This window comes from Amphibalanus amphitrite, unplaced genomic scaffold, assembly GCF_019059575.1.
Source record: "Amphibalanus amphitrite isolate SeventyFive unplaced genomic scaffold, NRLGWU_Aamphi_draft 000205F_arrow, whole genome shotgun sequence".
In the NCBI taxonomy this organism is placed as follows: domain Eukaryota; kingdom Metazoa; phylum Arthropoda; class Thecostraca; order Balanomorpha; family Balanidae; genus Amphibalanus; species Amphibalanus amphitrite.
The window spans coordinates 707,260-721,812 of NW_024881700.1; the positions used below are offsets into that span (position 1 = coordinate 707,260).

The following is a 14,553-nucleotide window of genomic DNA, read 5'->3' on the forward strand; positions in this document are numbered from 1 at the left end:
TCTCTGATAAGTGGCTGTGCAGTGTGCTGATTGCACCAGCTCGGGACGTGTCGAGCAGTCAAGGAGAGCTCTCCATCCCAGAGGCGTCATCCACGGCGCCGAAAGCTAACAGTCCACCCCACCGTCACTCCGCTAGCGCTGCACACTCGGTTGACAGTCTATCAGTCCTCGCCCTCTCCGTGACCCCCCCCCCTCCCCCACCACCTCTCTGACATCACGCCGAGAGACAAGGAACGTCAGACGGCGCAGTCAGCGGGTACATCAACAGGTCCTCACATCAGATCGCCTCCAGGACTGACAGTGTCCCAATCAGTCAATACGGCCGATCTTGTAGTATCACACCCAGGACTATGTTCTAATCACAAAGGCGTACGGCTGGTCCCATAGTATCGCACCACGCTGTGGCGTGCTGACTACGCACCTAACGACCCACCCGCTACTCCAGTGGACCGACCGGCCGCACGCCGCCCCCACCGCGCCTACCGCTGCTGCTGCGAGTCGCGCCGCGCGGAGTCCGCAGCCCGCCGGTCGGCACGGGATGCCAATGAAAACACGCCCCGGCTCGCCGAATACACAATGCCGACGCACCGGCGGCGAAATGATTTCATTAGAGACGATCGCGCTCCAAGTGAAAGACCACGTAGCTAGGAATTCAGGGAAGGTGGTTTCAGATACAGCAGACGAATAATGCAACAATCTGGTGTAATGCACTTTATTGACACTTTCAGGTCATCCGTTTACGAGAAAATCGAGGGATGAAAACCTGAATAACGGACTATTCATGCATGAATAAGGAGAGGAATAAAGCTCTTAGCCAACTCCAGTGCGCAGCAAGTTGAAAAATGGAATCTCTCTGCCGGCGAGCGAAAAGTCTAGCCGATCGGGACTGCTCGATTCATCCGTCGGGTCTGGCCGATTCATCCGTCACATCGCTATTCGGCCGTGGGCCGTCGCCACCCTGCGAGCCGCCGCCAGCCTGCAGCCGAGAGCCGGATACGACGCACTTTCCCCGCCGGCCGGGCCATGCACGGCGGGCTGCCGGGCCCACAGCGGCGGACGTGCTGTGGCAGGGCGGTCAGCACGGCCGTGCACTAACCCTATACACAGAGCAAGCTCACAGTGTCCACACACCTGAGTTAGAGACCGCAGGGAGGCAGCCACAGGGCATGGTGAAGGGTCAGATCGGATAGCTCGGTGCCGAGCCAGGGAGGTCGCGACAGCTGTCAGGAGCGTGACGGACGGCGCCGAGCGTCCACCGCCACGACGGCGGGCCATCAGACAGATGGACATTGGACAGACAGACAGACAGACGGTACCTACCGGACGTCGCCGATGGACAGACGGTCCCTCGCAGACGGATGGGCGGAGTGGCCACCGCAGTCAGAGACAGGGCGAAGGCCGCACCTGTCGCCACCGTGAGCGCTGCGACACGTGGACCAGCGCTCTGCCGGCGCGGCCGGGCACGTATAGCCGGTCAAGGCCGCGTGCTGCCGGCCCCGGCCCGGTGCCGAACGGTGCGGCAGTCACACTGAGCAGTTGGGCAACACGACCGTCCACTGCCTGCGCTCCCCCGGCGGCCGCGGGTTAGAATGACGAGTGACCGCCTAACGGGTCTCGGCGTCATCGGTCACCCATCAAACCGTTACAAACGGCCGTGAACAAATGCTCCCGACGATCCCATCTAAACATGGTTGTGAACGTCTGAAGCCGTTGAGCCATTGTTATCTCTTGAAATTGATAGTGGTTGTTTGTGCGCAACGGCACACACATGAGCGACAGTGGCAGAACAGCTGAGTGACATGACGACTATCATCTACGAAAAAAGTCATCGCCCTACTCAAGTGATCTGAGCTGCTCATGACAATTCCTAACGACTGCCCACTTTCTACCTCGGACATCACCAACCCAATGCAGGTCGATCCTCATCCACCGGCCGCGGCACCGGGTGGCAACGGCGCGCTCCTCGGGAGAGCCACCACCTCTGGTTTATTCATGGAGACGCTATGGAGCCATCCCGGCGGGGGCTCCGATCACAGGCCGTATACTGAGGAGAGACGGCACGGAGAAGGTAGAGGACCGCTGTGAGCGACCCTCAGGGTGCCCCGATCGGCGCCACTCCCACACAGGCGGAAAGATAGGTCAGAGGATCGGCGAGTGAAAACAACAAGAAGTCGACGCAAAACCGAACAGAAATAAACGGAGAAAACTAGACTTTGTGGACGACCCGATTATTCCGATCAACCTTGGTCACAGTGTTTACAAACATGACAGCATAACGATTCTGAAATGGCACATCCCAAAGCTGATATAAACACGGGAACTGTGGACGCTAGACGCAATAGGAGACGGACGACGCATCATTCAAACGCACCTAACATGATCAGCTGGCCTAAGGACTGAGGTGCTGTTCCAGTTGCAGCTCACAACTCGATCCAAGTTAGTCTACCGCTATTCGAGGAGAGACGAGACAGCACCTTCCAAAAAATCTAGCAACATCCCAGTGGCATAGATTGATCGACAAAGGCTGCTCCTTGCACTATATTTTGCTTTCAGTAGGTCACGTGCTGAAACGACCAAATTCCAGCAAATTTCATGGAGATTCCCGCCCTGATCGGGCCGTTTACCGGGCCAATATGATATGATACACATGTCTCCGGCCGCGTCAGCGCCGGTGCCGTCATGTTCATTCCATGAGCACAGTTTGCCGGTCACCGTCCCCGAGCATAAACGATCGCCAAGGACCCGGGACACGAGACCCACTTGGCAACCGATCAAATCGATACGCGCGTTATGTTGCATAACGTCTAGCTGATGAATTGCATGTTTCAATAACAACTACCCGGTACATGAATTTGCATCCCGCGAGGGATCTACCGTCGTGGCAACACTTGTGGTGTTTTGCGCCCTGGCTGACGGCCATTTGCAGCGACACGAGACGGTCGGGCGCGTGCAGCCGACCGCAGGACGTCCATTAATGCTGCAGTCGTGGCGGGCGACTCACCGCTGGGTGCAGTGGTGGGTGGCGCTGTAAGCAGTGTCCCCGGCTATAGATCGTATACTTGTAGTCGTTTGTGTATGACTCTGTCGCCAGGGTGGTTCAGGATGACCCGTAACGTGCTGGCTGGTCACTTGGGTGGGCCTCAGACCATCATTGGTCAACGACAGGTCCCCGAACGGGGTGTGGTCCAAACAACGTCGTCAGAACTGCGTGGCACACGTGAGACTTAAAATACTCACAAGCTGATCTCCCAGGCTGGTCCGACGGTATCCACTGATAAGAAGTCACTGACTATTGGTCACCGGTCACTGTTCACTGCTCACCATGACGAGTCCATTGCAAATTTCCGTCTCCAGTACTGCTTCACTCCTCAGAAACTGTTCCACGCCACACCTCACACCGAGCTCCCTTAACCAGTCTGACCGAACCTGGCTGAACACCGACCTGCTCCAGGCCTGACCGGACACTGGCCCACACAAACCCAGGTCGCTGGGTAGGGCTGTCCGTCCAGCCGGCTGTCATGCATCGACATCGGCAGCCAGACACACCGCGGAAAACTGCACACACGGCACATACCCACACACACACAGTTCACGAGCCAATGCCACGTGACGAGGACATGAGGGAAAACGGCTCACAGCTCGGTAAGCACCCGTAACAAGCTGCTGCGTAAACCGCTCTCACCACCCAGCGAGGAGAGACATAAAATCCAGCCGTAAACAAAGTGGGAAACCGCTCAGAGCCATCCAACTCATGAGCTGTCATTGGAACGGCGCCGCAGTGTCGTAACCAGTGATATAATGCGACATCTCATAGCTTCGGTGAGATATTGACAGAGAAGCTCCATAGCTCGTTCCGAGCTCTCGCCTCTGTGCCGCTTTCGGCGCCTATCGGACATCAGGGCTCCCTTAGACAGCTGTTTGGGGCCGGCCGAAGCATAGGTCACGCGCGATGACTCACGGACGTGCCCGTCACGTCGTCACGGCCGCGCGCCGGTCACGACCGCGGTCAAAGGTCACCGGGTCACGTGACCTTCGCCGGTCATTCCCGAGCCCGTTCATGGAGATGGGGCGAGCGGGGCCAGCCCGGGAGTCGGGCCACCGCACCCACACGCTACTCTACCAGAGGGCTATTCGATGACATCATATGACTTTGTGTTCGGTGACGTCATATAACACCATGGTCGTTGACGTCATACGGCTCCGCGATAGGTGACGTCATATAGCCATTATTAAGCCAGTGACGTCACACCATCCGCGGCAGGTGACGTCACTACGGATGTTCCATGAGATGACTGGGCGTCCCTGAGACGTCCCAGCATCGGTAGCGCACCTCATATGAGATCATCCATGATGCTGTTCGCCTCGTCCAATCTCTTGACAAGTCGCACCTGGACAGGCAGACAGCGAACTTTCCAGCCCCTCGACCGCAGTTGGGTTCTATGGAGAGGCGTTGACATAACATATACCACATCAGAGGCATGTCGGACCGCAGGAAGGCAGGCCGGTGAGGGCAAGAGGCAGGCAGACAGGCGAGGCCTGGCGTGTCACCACAAGGCGAGGAACCGCACCACATCCGGCGGTGGAGGACTGGACGAGCAGGCGTGTAACGGGTGGGGCGGCCCCGCACAGCCCGCGATCCGGCCACTAGGGGATTGGTGCCGGTCAGGAATGTTAGTGGCGCTGTTGGGCTAATACTGGGAGTCAGCAAAGTTCTTAGTTTTTTATGTTTGCCTCGCCTATGCTGTTTAGCTGTGCAGAAAACCACAATACCTCCACAGAACGACTGACCACCACCACGGCTGATGCCCGTTGCACGGGTGGATGGGTCACCAACCGATAGGTCAGAGTAGACCGGCACAGCGCGGGGTGACACCACAGGCGGCCGGTCAGTGACAGCAGCACGGCGTGGGCGCATGTCCGGCTGACTAACCCGCCCGCAACAAAACATGTCGCCGCAAAGCAGGGAAACGAAACGGGTTGCGGTACAGCTGGCAATGGTATAAACGAAACAACTGTACAGGGTGTCTCAAAAGTTCGTTCACAGGTACCAGCCATGCTTTTTTGTCAATAATTCTGAATCAACAAGAAATTAACAGTCGAAATTTTGCATGGGCATTGGTGACACCCTTCCTCAAGCAGTCTCATTGTTTTCAAGTGCATTCGACCCTTCATGAGCTCACAAAAAGGGTTCACCTCTGACCATGGGTCAGGCACGAAAATGTAGGTTGCAAAGTCGGGTATGTTGTGAAACTCTCTATTTCGGGAGTAATGGGAATGGTTAAGTCGGAAATGACACATGGTTAAGTGTCGGCGAGGATGAGTGCAACATGATGATCATCTCATAAAAACGGTGGCTAAAATTTTTGAAGGACGAAACCATGCGAGACTAACGGCTTTTTGAACAACCCTCGCACGACAGCAGACTCGTGTTCCGGAAAGCAGCTGAAAATGCGGTCATAACTATTGAAAACTGGCAAGAAGGTCACAGACAGAGGTTACCCATTTTCAAAAAGTGCAGTTCATCGTAAAATAAAGACAAATTATAATTTAAAATTGTTTAAAATATCTATAACGCTAATTTTTGGTGACAATAACACAAAAATCGTCAATGCCAAGGACACCTGACCCTCCAAAAGTGTCAGTTATTGTAAAATTTTATCTAACGAAGTTTCAAGAGGCAGATCTGCAGCGAATAATTTTCTTTTAAACACAAAATCCCGATAAAACCACACGATGGACAGGTTTGGGCCGTTTACAAAGCAGAACATCTCCCGAGGAAAACATTCCGCAACCGAGCGAAGGTCTTGGCATGGGGAATGACGAGCGCTTGGAATTTGCAAAATTTGCACAATGTGTCTGAGGAACAGACGTCCGACACATTCTGCTACCATATGATGCGAAAAATTTACTCCTGGCACTTCCCGTTTGTTCAGGACTGGGGTCGTTTTGAAAAGGAAAATGGCGCTTGGGATGTCGGCGCCAGTCATTCATGAAGGAGTTAGCGCCAGAGAATGCCTACAAAATACTCAAGAATGGTGTCGATGCAAGCTGTCGGCTTTCAGGGAAAATCAGATGTTGCCGGGGAGCTAGTCAAAACTAAATCCGACGCAGAAACTGCAGGGGATTCCCCTGCAAGAGCTTGAAAGCTGGTAACCTTTTATCAGCCTCCGGCAGCTGACGGAGCAACAAAAATCGGTATGGGCAAATATTTTTGGAGATACAGCGAAGGGGTTGGTTTCCAACCTTCTTAATCAGTTGTCAAAGCATGCATATTTGTCTAGTGTACACACAGACATCAAAACCTTATACTTTTGGCCGGTTCTTATATGCTTTATTGGCATGGGAAATGTGTGAACGAACTTTTGAGACACCCTGTATGTAGGCACTCGCCAGTTGCCTTATAGCTCATCCTACACACTGCACAGGTTGGAAAATACAGTTCTCTGAAAACATAGTTTGCGAGGGTCCGGGCAATTTCCTGAGGGCGATAACATTGGAGCATGAGCAATTACTGAAGAGTATGGGCTGGGATAAGGGTGGTACTACCACGGTTATGTCACGAAACTGCAACTGGAGACTAAATAAACATCCCTCTACCCTTCCAAATCCAGTTTCTGTACTCACATCGCCGATAAGACGGTCGTCTCTGGACCAGTTCCATCTATCCACCTCTCCACCACGTCTCTTTCCAACTTCCCCAGACCACACCACGCCACAGACTACACCGCTGACTGCTGCGGACACCGCTGACACCGCTCCGCGCGGTGCCGCTCAGCCACAACACGGAGCGACTATCTGCCGCCGCTCCCCCTGACTTGTCGAGCGGTACCCGCCGGAGCGGAGCAGCGGGCGTGCAGAGTCGGTCGGTCGGTTCCCCGTCTGATTCTCCACACAGCACTGCAGTGTGATAGATAGTGGTGAGCAGGAAAACAGCCCATGACTGACCGCCAGGGTAACGGGAAGGAACCTCTAGAACAGGAGGAATGCCTCTCGAACAGGAAGGATTAAGCAAAGCATTGCATGTTTCTGCTGATCCCTTTGGAAGTTATCAGCCGATATGCAAAATATATGTGGAAAGAATACCGAAATATCTCCACGGCATTTTTCATATGGTGCCTGTTTAAGACTGAAATCCGAGTCATCTGGAATAAAACTGGCCATTCCAGTGTTGTTTTTCAGTGCGCACTGACCACTCCCTTCCGATCGAAGTCCGCCGTCGGTTTGTTATCGTAACTCAGTCGCCACCCAGTCACTGTGTGACGAGCTGACGACCCGCCACCAGCACCGACCATCTGTCTTTGACTTCAGCACCCAGCGATCAGCACAGCCCGGCGATCAGTCCAGCACATTCCAGCGCCGCCGCAAGATCACGCCCAGCACCAGGCATACCCCAGCTCAGCCCAGCGCCCAGCGATCACCACAGCAGATGGCGCTCAGCTCCCAGCACAACCCAGCGATCAGCGCTCAGGACACCTCTACCAGCACCCAGCATATCCCAGCTCAGCCCGGCGCCCAGCACCCAGCGCAGCCAAGCACCGACGCCGCCACAGAGCCCAACACAGCTCAGCGATCAACCCAGCCCAGCAATCAGCAATCAGCGATCAACCCAGCACAGCCCAGCGCTCAGCGATCAGCCCAGCCTAGCGCCGAAGCTAGGGCCGCGCCCAGCTCCCGGGAGCGGACCGCGGCGCCGCTGTTTGTTTAACTGGGCGCGGCGGCGGCGCCCGTGTGGCCGTCCGGCCGACCGACCGACCGGGCCGCAGTGGCTGCGAGCAGCCATCACCAGACACCAGCACCGGAACAAGCACCAGGCACCATCACCAGACACCAGGCACCACCGCCCACACACCGGCAGACCCCCGGCGCCGGAATCTCCCGGGATGACCGGTGTCGGCGGCCCGTCAGTTACACAGACGGAGATAGCTCCCGCACCGGGGCCCGCGGATCGTTCATGTGACTCATCCATACCGTGCGGACAGGTCGAGACTTCCGGTCGTCGCACGAAACGGGACTTTGCACGGAGTTCCGACGCGCAGATGAGGTGGTAAATGGGTTACAGTTGCTACACAATTTACACATCCCATTCCCAAAGCTTGCAACACAATTATCACCGCTTTTACGCATTTAGCGTCCACTTAGATCCTCTTATGTTTAGTGCGAGTGGCACCTCGCCCCGCCCAGGTTAATTCCCAGTTTGGCACTGCCCGGCCGCATGGTAGGGAAGGTAGCTTTTCCAGCTGATGGTACGGGAACAGAGCTGCTCTCATGGCCGGGAGCCGCGCGGGCCAGGTATGCGAGCCACTGAGAGCGCACCACAGTCCGCCTCGTAGTGCGCCGACCATTCGTTACATAATTTCCTCCTCATTTCGTCGACAGGTCGGCAGCGAACCAAACCGACTCGAGCAGCGTTAGTCAAACAGAACCGAACCAGAATCAACAAATAGCCGGCGGCGGCAGCGGCGGCGGTTTTTCAGACTGAAGACCGGCCGTTTGCGACCGGCACCTGGCCCATCTCCGCGCTGCGGTCGTCAGTCGGCTCAGTGGTGTCGGACACTAATCGCTCGGGTAGTTAGCACATTGCGAAACCACGCCTCCGTAATCTCCGGCTCCACCCGCGGCTCGCCCTCGCCCTCGACCGAATCGCGGCAGGAAACCGTGATTCGCGCCGAGCAGGGCCGCCGTCCGTCTGATGACGGAACGCACGGCCGGGCGACAGGCCATGAGGTCAACAGCGAGCGACGGCTGAGTGACGGCCACGTCGTGCGCAGGTCAACAGAGGACGTGCCACCGCCGCGGTGGATACCGGTAACGCTGACACATCAGTGGTGTGGGGGTGAAGGACGGGATTTCCGCGGCCTCCAGCGCCGTGATACCGGGTTAGACCGGGGGGACTGATACAAAGCGATGGCGACTGGGAACGGGATATTGCGGGGGAAGACGATCCGCTAATTCGTTCTTCAGACGCCTCGAAAGTTTGCCGTCATCCTCATCATGGCACTCCACGAAAGCTCAATTAACTCAATCACCGACTATGGCACTATCATTATCAACTTCCGACGATCAACTGATTTTGGTGTAAGCCCCCTCCCTACCCCGATACGAAAGGATATTAACTGCCGCCCTCGTACTACGACAGCGGCCTAAAAAGCGTGGATTTAACGTCCAACATCCCTTCCCAAAGCTCATTATCCTATCATCCCTCACCACCTGTAAACCCTCATACCCCTACTGGCACCCCGCGCGACCCCAGCCCATTGAGACACTCGGCCGCCACTGGATATGGGGGCTCAATATAGCGCCACCCTCCTAATCGGTCCCTGTCATGGGCAGGCGATAGGCGGTCATACGACCCGCCTTTATGGCACCCGGAGAGCGCCCACACTCAGTCTGGGACAGACGCCCATACGGTACTACAGGTGTGTGCCAGACTGAGGGCGATAGCTATTACAGGTATTTATGGTTAGTCCTATACCAGAAACAGATAAAAATAGACTGCACTTGTAATCACTTGACGTGGTCTCATGAAGCAAAGCTCCACCACGGCAATTGAAGCGATTTCAGATGATCGTTCAGGTGTTCACTGCCCACCCCACATATGTCATCAAGTGAGCATTCATCGTGGAAGGTAGATCAGCTGAAATATACACCCGCTGCTCGCACGCAGACACACATACACACTGGCCAGCAATGTTATTCGGTACTCACTCTCGCGTCGTTTGGCGATGGCCGCTCGCAGACTGATGGGGTCCGGTGACGACTTTGTGCGCTGGTGGGTCGGTGAGACGGCCGCGCGTGCAGGCGATGTGCTCTGTGGGACGTGGACAGGGTTAGAGCAGTGTTCGGGGCACAGTCGGGAGGTTCAGTCGACGCAAGTCAGAGGCGGTCATCACATTACACATATCACATGTCACTTACAGGCGAGGCATGACATAATCGGATGAGAGGAATCGTTAAGGGTTTTCATGACGTGATGTCATGACGCCATTGGGAGGGGGGGGGGGGGGAGACAAACCAATTGTTTCCAAACTCACAAAGTGGTACATAAAGAGTTTACCACGTAGTCCCCGCCCGTTCTGCACATAGGCAGGTGAGTGAAGGACTACTGCAACACACTTTGCCAGCCTGCAGCGGGTTAGGTCGAATGTGGTCGGTCCTAACGCTGTAGAAACACTGCCCGCGGCGGATCAGGTCAGTCGCTATAACAGACTCTGCCTGCAGCGGGTCAGGTCAGGTGCGGTCGGTCTGTCCGCTATAGTAACACTGCCCGCGGCGGGTCAGGTCAGGTGCGGTCGGCGGAACACAGCGCTCAGGTAAACACTGCGCCGCTGTTTATCCTCGCCGGCGAACAAGGGCCGGCCGACCCGAGCCGCCGGGAGCAGCCGCAGAGCCCACCGGGAGCCGCGGCATAGAGTCGACAAGAGCACAGAGTCGACAAGAGCCCGTCGAGAGCAGCTCAGCATAGAGCCGCAGCAGCCCGGCACAGAGTTACCATAGCACGGCATATCCGATCCGAGGCCCCCGGGAGCAGCCGCAGAGCCGCAACAGCTCGACATAGAGTCGCAGCAACCCGGCACAGAGCTATCACAGCACGGCATAGAGCAGAACCGGGTCCGCCGGGAACCGTGGCAGTTCGGCAAATAGCCGTAAAAGGGCCCGGCACAGAGCTACCACAGCTCGACATAGAGCTACCACGGCTTAGCACAGAGTTACCACAGCCCGGCACAGGACCGCCACAGCTCAGCACAGAACCGAACCGGGTTAACTGGGAGTTACCGCAGCTCGAAATACGCTGCCGGAGTTTGGTATAGTCGGGTGCAGAACTGCCAGTAAGGTACGGAGCTACCACGGAGCTCCAACACCCGCTACAGCTCAGCACAGAAACCGGGGATTAAATTACACGCGAATGTCAGGAAAGGGGTACAGCTTGACAGCCGATGCCAAGTTCTCATCAAATACACCGCAATTCGTTCATTTGAGACAGGCAGTCAAGTCACATCAATTATCCCACCGCTGACAGTCGGTATGATGTGTAGCCTAGGCCAGCTAGCCTATCGCACGCCAGTTAGCCTCTTCCAAGGAGCCGCTGGGTGCAACAGCACAAATAAAAACCACACCGGATAGCCCCGCGGTCGGCCCCGTGAGGTCAGCAGGGTCCCCGCCGGGGTAGGACCGCCTCACAGGAGAGTCTCAAACACTGCACGGCCGGGTGGCGACTGCAGAGGACACGTAAACACTGCGCTCTCTCCTCTCTATGACACGGTCAGTCTCCTCCCGTGGTGCCGGGAGTGTTAGAACCGGCTGACTCAACCAAAACGGCGTTGGATACTGAGGGACAGTCGTGTGACTGACATCAGCGCTGGGGGCCAGTTAAATAAACGGAGTTTAGGTGACCGTTAAATCTTCAAATTCACTCGGACAAACAGTAATGGATCTCGAACTCGTTCGGGGAAATAAGACCGGAATAATACAGACGCTCTTTGATAGGACCACGTCCAGAAGGACGACGCGAGTCGGGTAAGTTTCTAATGCATCACAGCGTCGCATCCATGGCTGTCGCGAATGGACGGGTCATCCTCACCCGGTATAGTCGAGACACGAAATCCATTGTGTCGTTCCGACAGCTCCCTCGCTGTACCGCCCACCACTATAGCACCACACACTACGAAACGCCACCCGTTGGACACTCGCTCTCTCGCCTAGCGGGTCAAACACACGGCGGCGGACCACCTCTCACACCTCACACACCGCTCACACACGCCGCCCTCTCTGCGGCCTCTCTCGTCCACACTGCCGGACCACCGCCGCCGCCGCCGCCGCCGCCGAGCGGCCCGCCGGGGCGGGGGCGGGGGCGGAGCTGTGAGTCAGTGACGCCACCGCCGCCGCCGCCGGACAGTCGACGGCGCCCCTCCCTCTTCGCACCACGTGCAACTGGCCGACGAAACGCCGTGGGGTCAGCGCTATTGAAGTCGAGCTCAGGCTGCCATTACTATTGCACACGGCAATGTTAGCCACAAGCCACCACCACACCACTAAGTTCCAACGTCTCCGAGGGAAGCGTCGCTCATATCCCGTCGCATCTCTGCCCTCGGGATGGAGAGCGGCACCCAGCGAGAGTTGCAAACACTCCCTGAAGGTGACGTCACCTGTCCGGCTCTTCTGCCGCCTCGGACCGGCCGGTGACGTCATACACCAGGCAGTGCCGACTGCCGGACCGGCAGGTGAGGTCATATGCCACAGTGCAGGGTCGAGGCCGCAGCTCTGACACGTACTCGTATGTAAGTAACTCGTTGAGTGACGTTTGTGTTCCGGAGCTGATCCCGTTTGCGGCACTTCAGGGGGTTGGCGTTGACTCGCATGTTGATCCAGGCGGTCATGGTCCGTGCGATACATTCGCAAACCAGCCCAGAGCTTATAATATGAAAAGAATGGGCAACAAATCAGCTGCTCAGTCACTTATAAGCCGTCGATTCTGAGACAAATCTGGTGACTCTTGACATGATATAAAATGAACAAGTTCGTATGTGTCCTTAGCTTCCTTCTCAAACAAGGTGAAATAGGAGCGCTTCAGTCAGCGTCAGCGTCATGATATGCTGTGTGGAGACACAATGTTTTTAACTATCACAGGAGCCAGATCCCTGCATTCTTGGTTCTTACATGAATGCCTTGTGACCAAATAACGTATCACATATCGTGTTTCAATCTTCCTATTCGCAGCTCGTAGCTCAACAACCTTCTTAGCACACTAAGCAGCCTTGAAACGTCCAGCTGACAACCCATATCTGCCAATGTCGTGGAGGAATGAGAAAACCAACTAGAATAGCCGTCGGCGGCAAGCTACACTCAAAATAATAAATAGAAGTCACACCGTTATGGAAGAAATTTTCCGAGCATTCATACAATTGTTAACGATACAATGAAAAGCGGTACCTGCGACATCTGAGCCTTTCTAACCTGTTTTGCATGCGCTTTTAAGCATCCTAACAATTATGTGCATGTCTACAAAACAGGGAGCGGGTAGACACCGGCGAAAGAAATGGGCAAAAGTGGGACGTGACATGAAATAGGTATAATTTCCCATTTTCCAGGTCAAAGGAAACGCGCGTGTGAGTCTAAAACTGGTCTCGCTAAATGTAAAGCCTAGCATAACTCCCACATGAAGTGAACAAGGGTAGTTGACATCATCTGATTTGCTGAATGCCCGGTCGAAGATCACCATCACGTGGTGTCAACTTAAACCTCCCGCTTCCAACCCGCTACACAAGTCGGAACAACATGCACATCGGGTCCATAATTCATGTGTAACGGTCGCCACCGCAACACAGAGGCCTCGGCCGGTCGAGGTCGGACCGAGAGACTCCAGAGCCACCGACCGACCGGCCAGCGGCTGGCTGGTCACCCATCCGGGCCATCACTGCCCCGAACTCTAGCGAACAATTCACTGAGCCCATTCCAGGGATGGGAAGCTGTGAGCCTCACTTCACTGCCGCTACAGTTTCCCTGTAACACTTAGGGACTCGGGAACTTTGTGGAGCGGTTTGGCAGTCTTCTGACCAGCACGGCATTGAGCTGCAAATATCGCGAAGTTTTATGACGGAGTTGGCACCCGACGAAATTGTTACGGCGTCAGGAGTCAGCTATTTGATGGAGCAGCCTATCAATCTCAACATCGCACTCACTTAAATAATGGGATAACACATTTAATTCAGGTTATGTGGCAAGCATAAGACATTCAATATTTACTGATGCAACAACGACCATGGGAAATATGTATCCAAATTAAAATTGTGCAGCTCGCAGGGCATTGTCCACGAAGATTGCATGACAGCACTAAAACAGTTTGCTCCCGGAAAAACATCACTGTTCTTCAGTGCCAGGGACGTTGCAGGGGGTGTCGGCGGGCAAGTCTCACCCCTGGCGCCGGCGAGGGGGACACAGTCTGGCCCTTGGCGCCATAGTGGGGACTCAGTCTGCCCCTGGTGCCAACCCATCGCCCAATAGGAGAGAAATCGATCACGGCCCAGACCCAAACACACACACACTTGGCCGCAGCGGGCCGCGGGCCGACGACGGATCCACATACCGGGCTGACACAGCCGCCATACCGGCCACTGCACACTGTATTAATCACCGAGCAATCAAACCGGCAGTAGCGGATGGGCCACACGCAAAACGACACATCAAGCATAAAACACAAACAGCAAACACAAACAGCAAACAGCATAGTCCGTAGTCAGGCACAAAACTCATCGCAAAACATATCATAAAAAGACAAAAAAAAAACTTTAGCTTCAAACAAGTGAGAAAATGTTAAAGCACATGCAAAGGGTGTTTTTCATCCTTACGATGTTATCTGTGAAACCAGCATTCTGTCATTCAACTTAACGGTATGTCCTGTCCTGCAAGCAGTTTAGTTTTGTAGAACCGGTTGGTTCCTGGCTGAAGAACATGTCTGAAGTTGTGTTTATATGTTCCCTGCCACCACTATAAACCACCACCTTCCACCTAAACTAAGAGTATTTCTACTGCCCATCCCCAGTCTTACCTTTATCCTAA

The 14,553-nt window shown here is 55.3% G+C and overlaps 1 protein-coding gene across 17 annotated transcripts in view; it reads right to left on the minus strand.

Annotated features, from left to right (window-relative positions):
- LOC122385013 (rho guanine nucleotide exchange factor 11-like) overlaps positions 1 to 14,553 on the minus strand; it is a 146,743-nt gene that overhangs the window by 117,685 nt on the left and 14,505 nt on the right. For 15 of the 17 annotated variants that reach the window (XM_043372943.1, XM_043372936.1, XM_043372940.1 and 12 more), the window contains one exon: positions 9,706 to 9,808. In XM_043372943.1, the coding sequence (XP_043228878.1) occupies positions 9,706 to 9,808 (103 nt within the window). Of the gene's footprint in view, positions 1 to 9,705; positions 9,809 to 11,578; positions 11,793 to 14,553 lie in introns of those variants that run through there. The other 2 variants (XM_043372946.1, XM_043372944.1) reach the window with 2 other exon arrangements.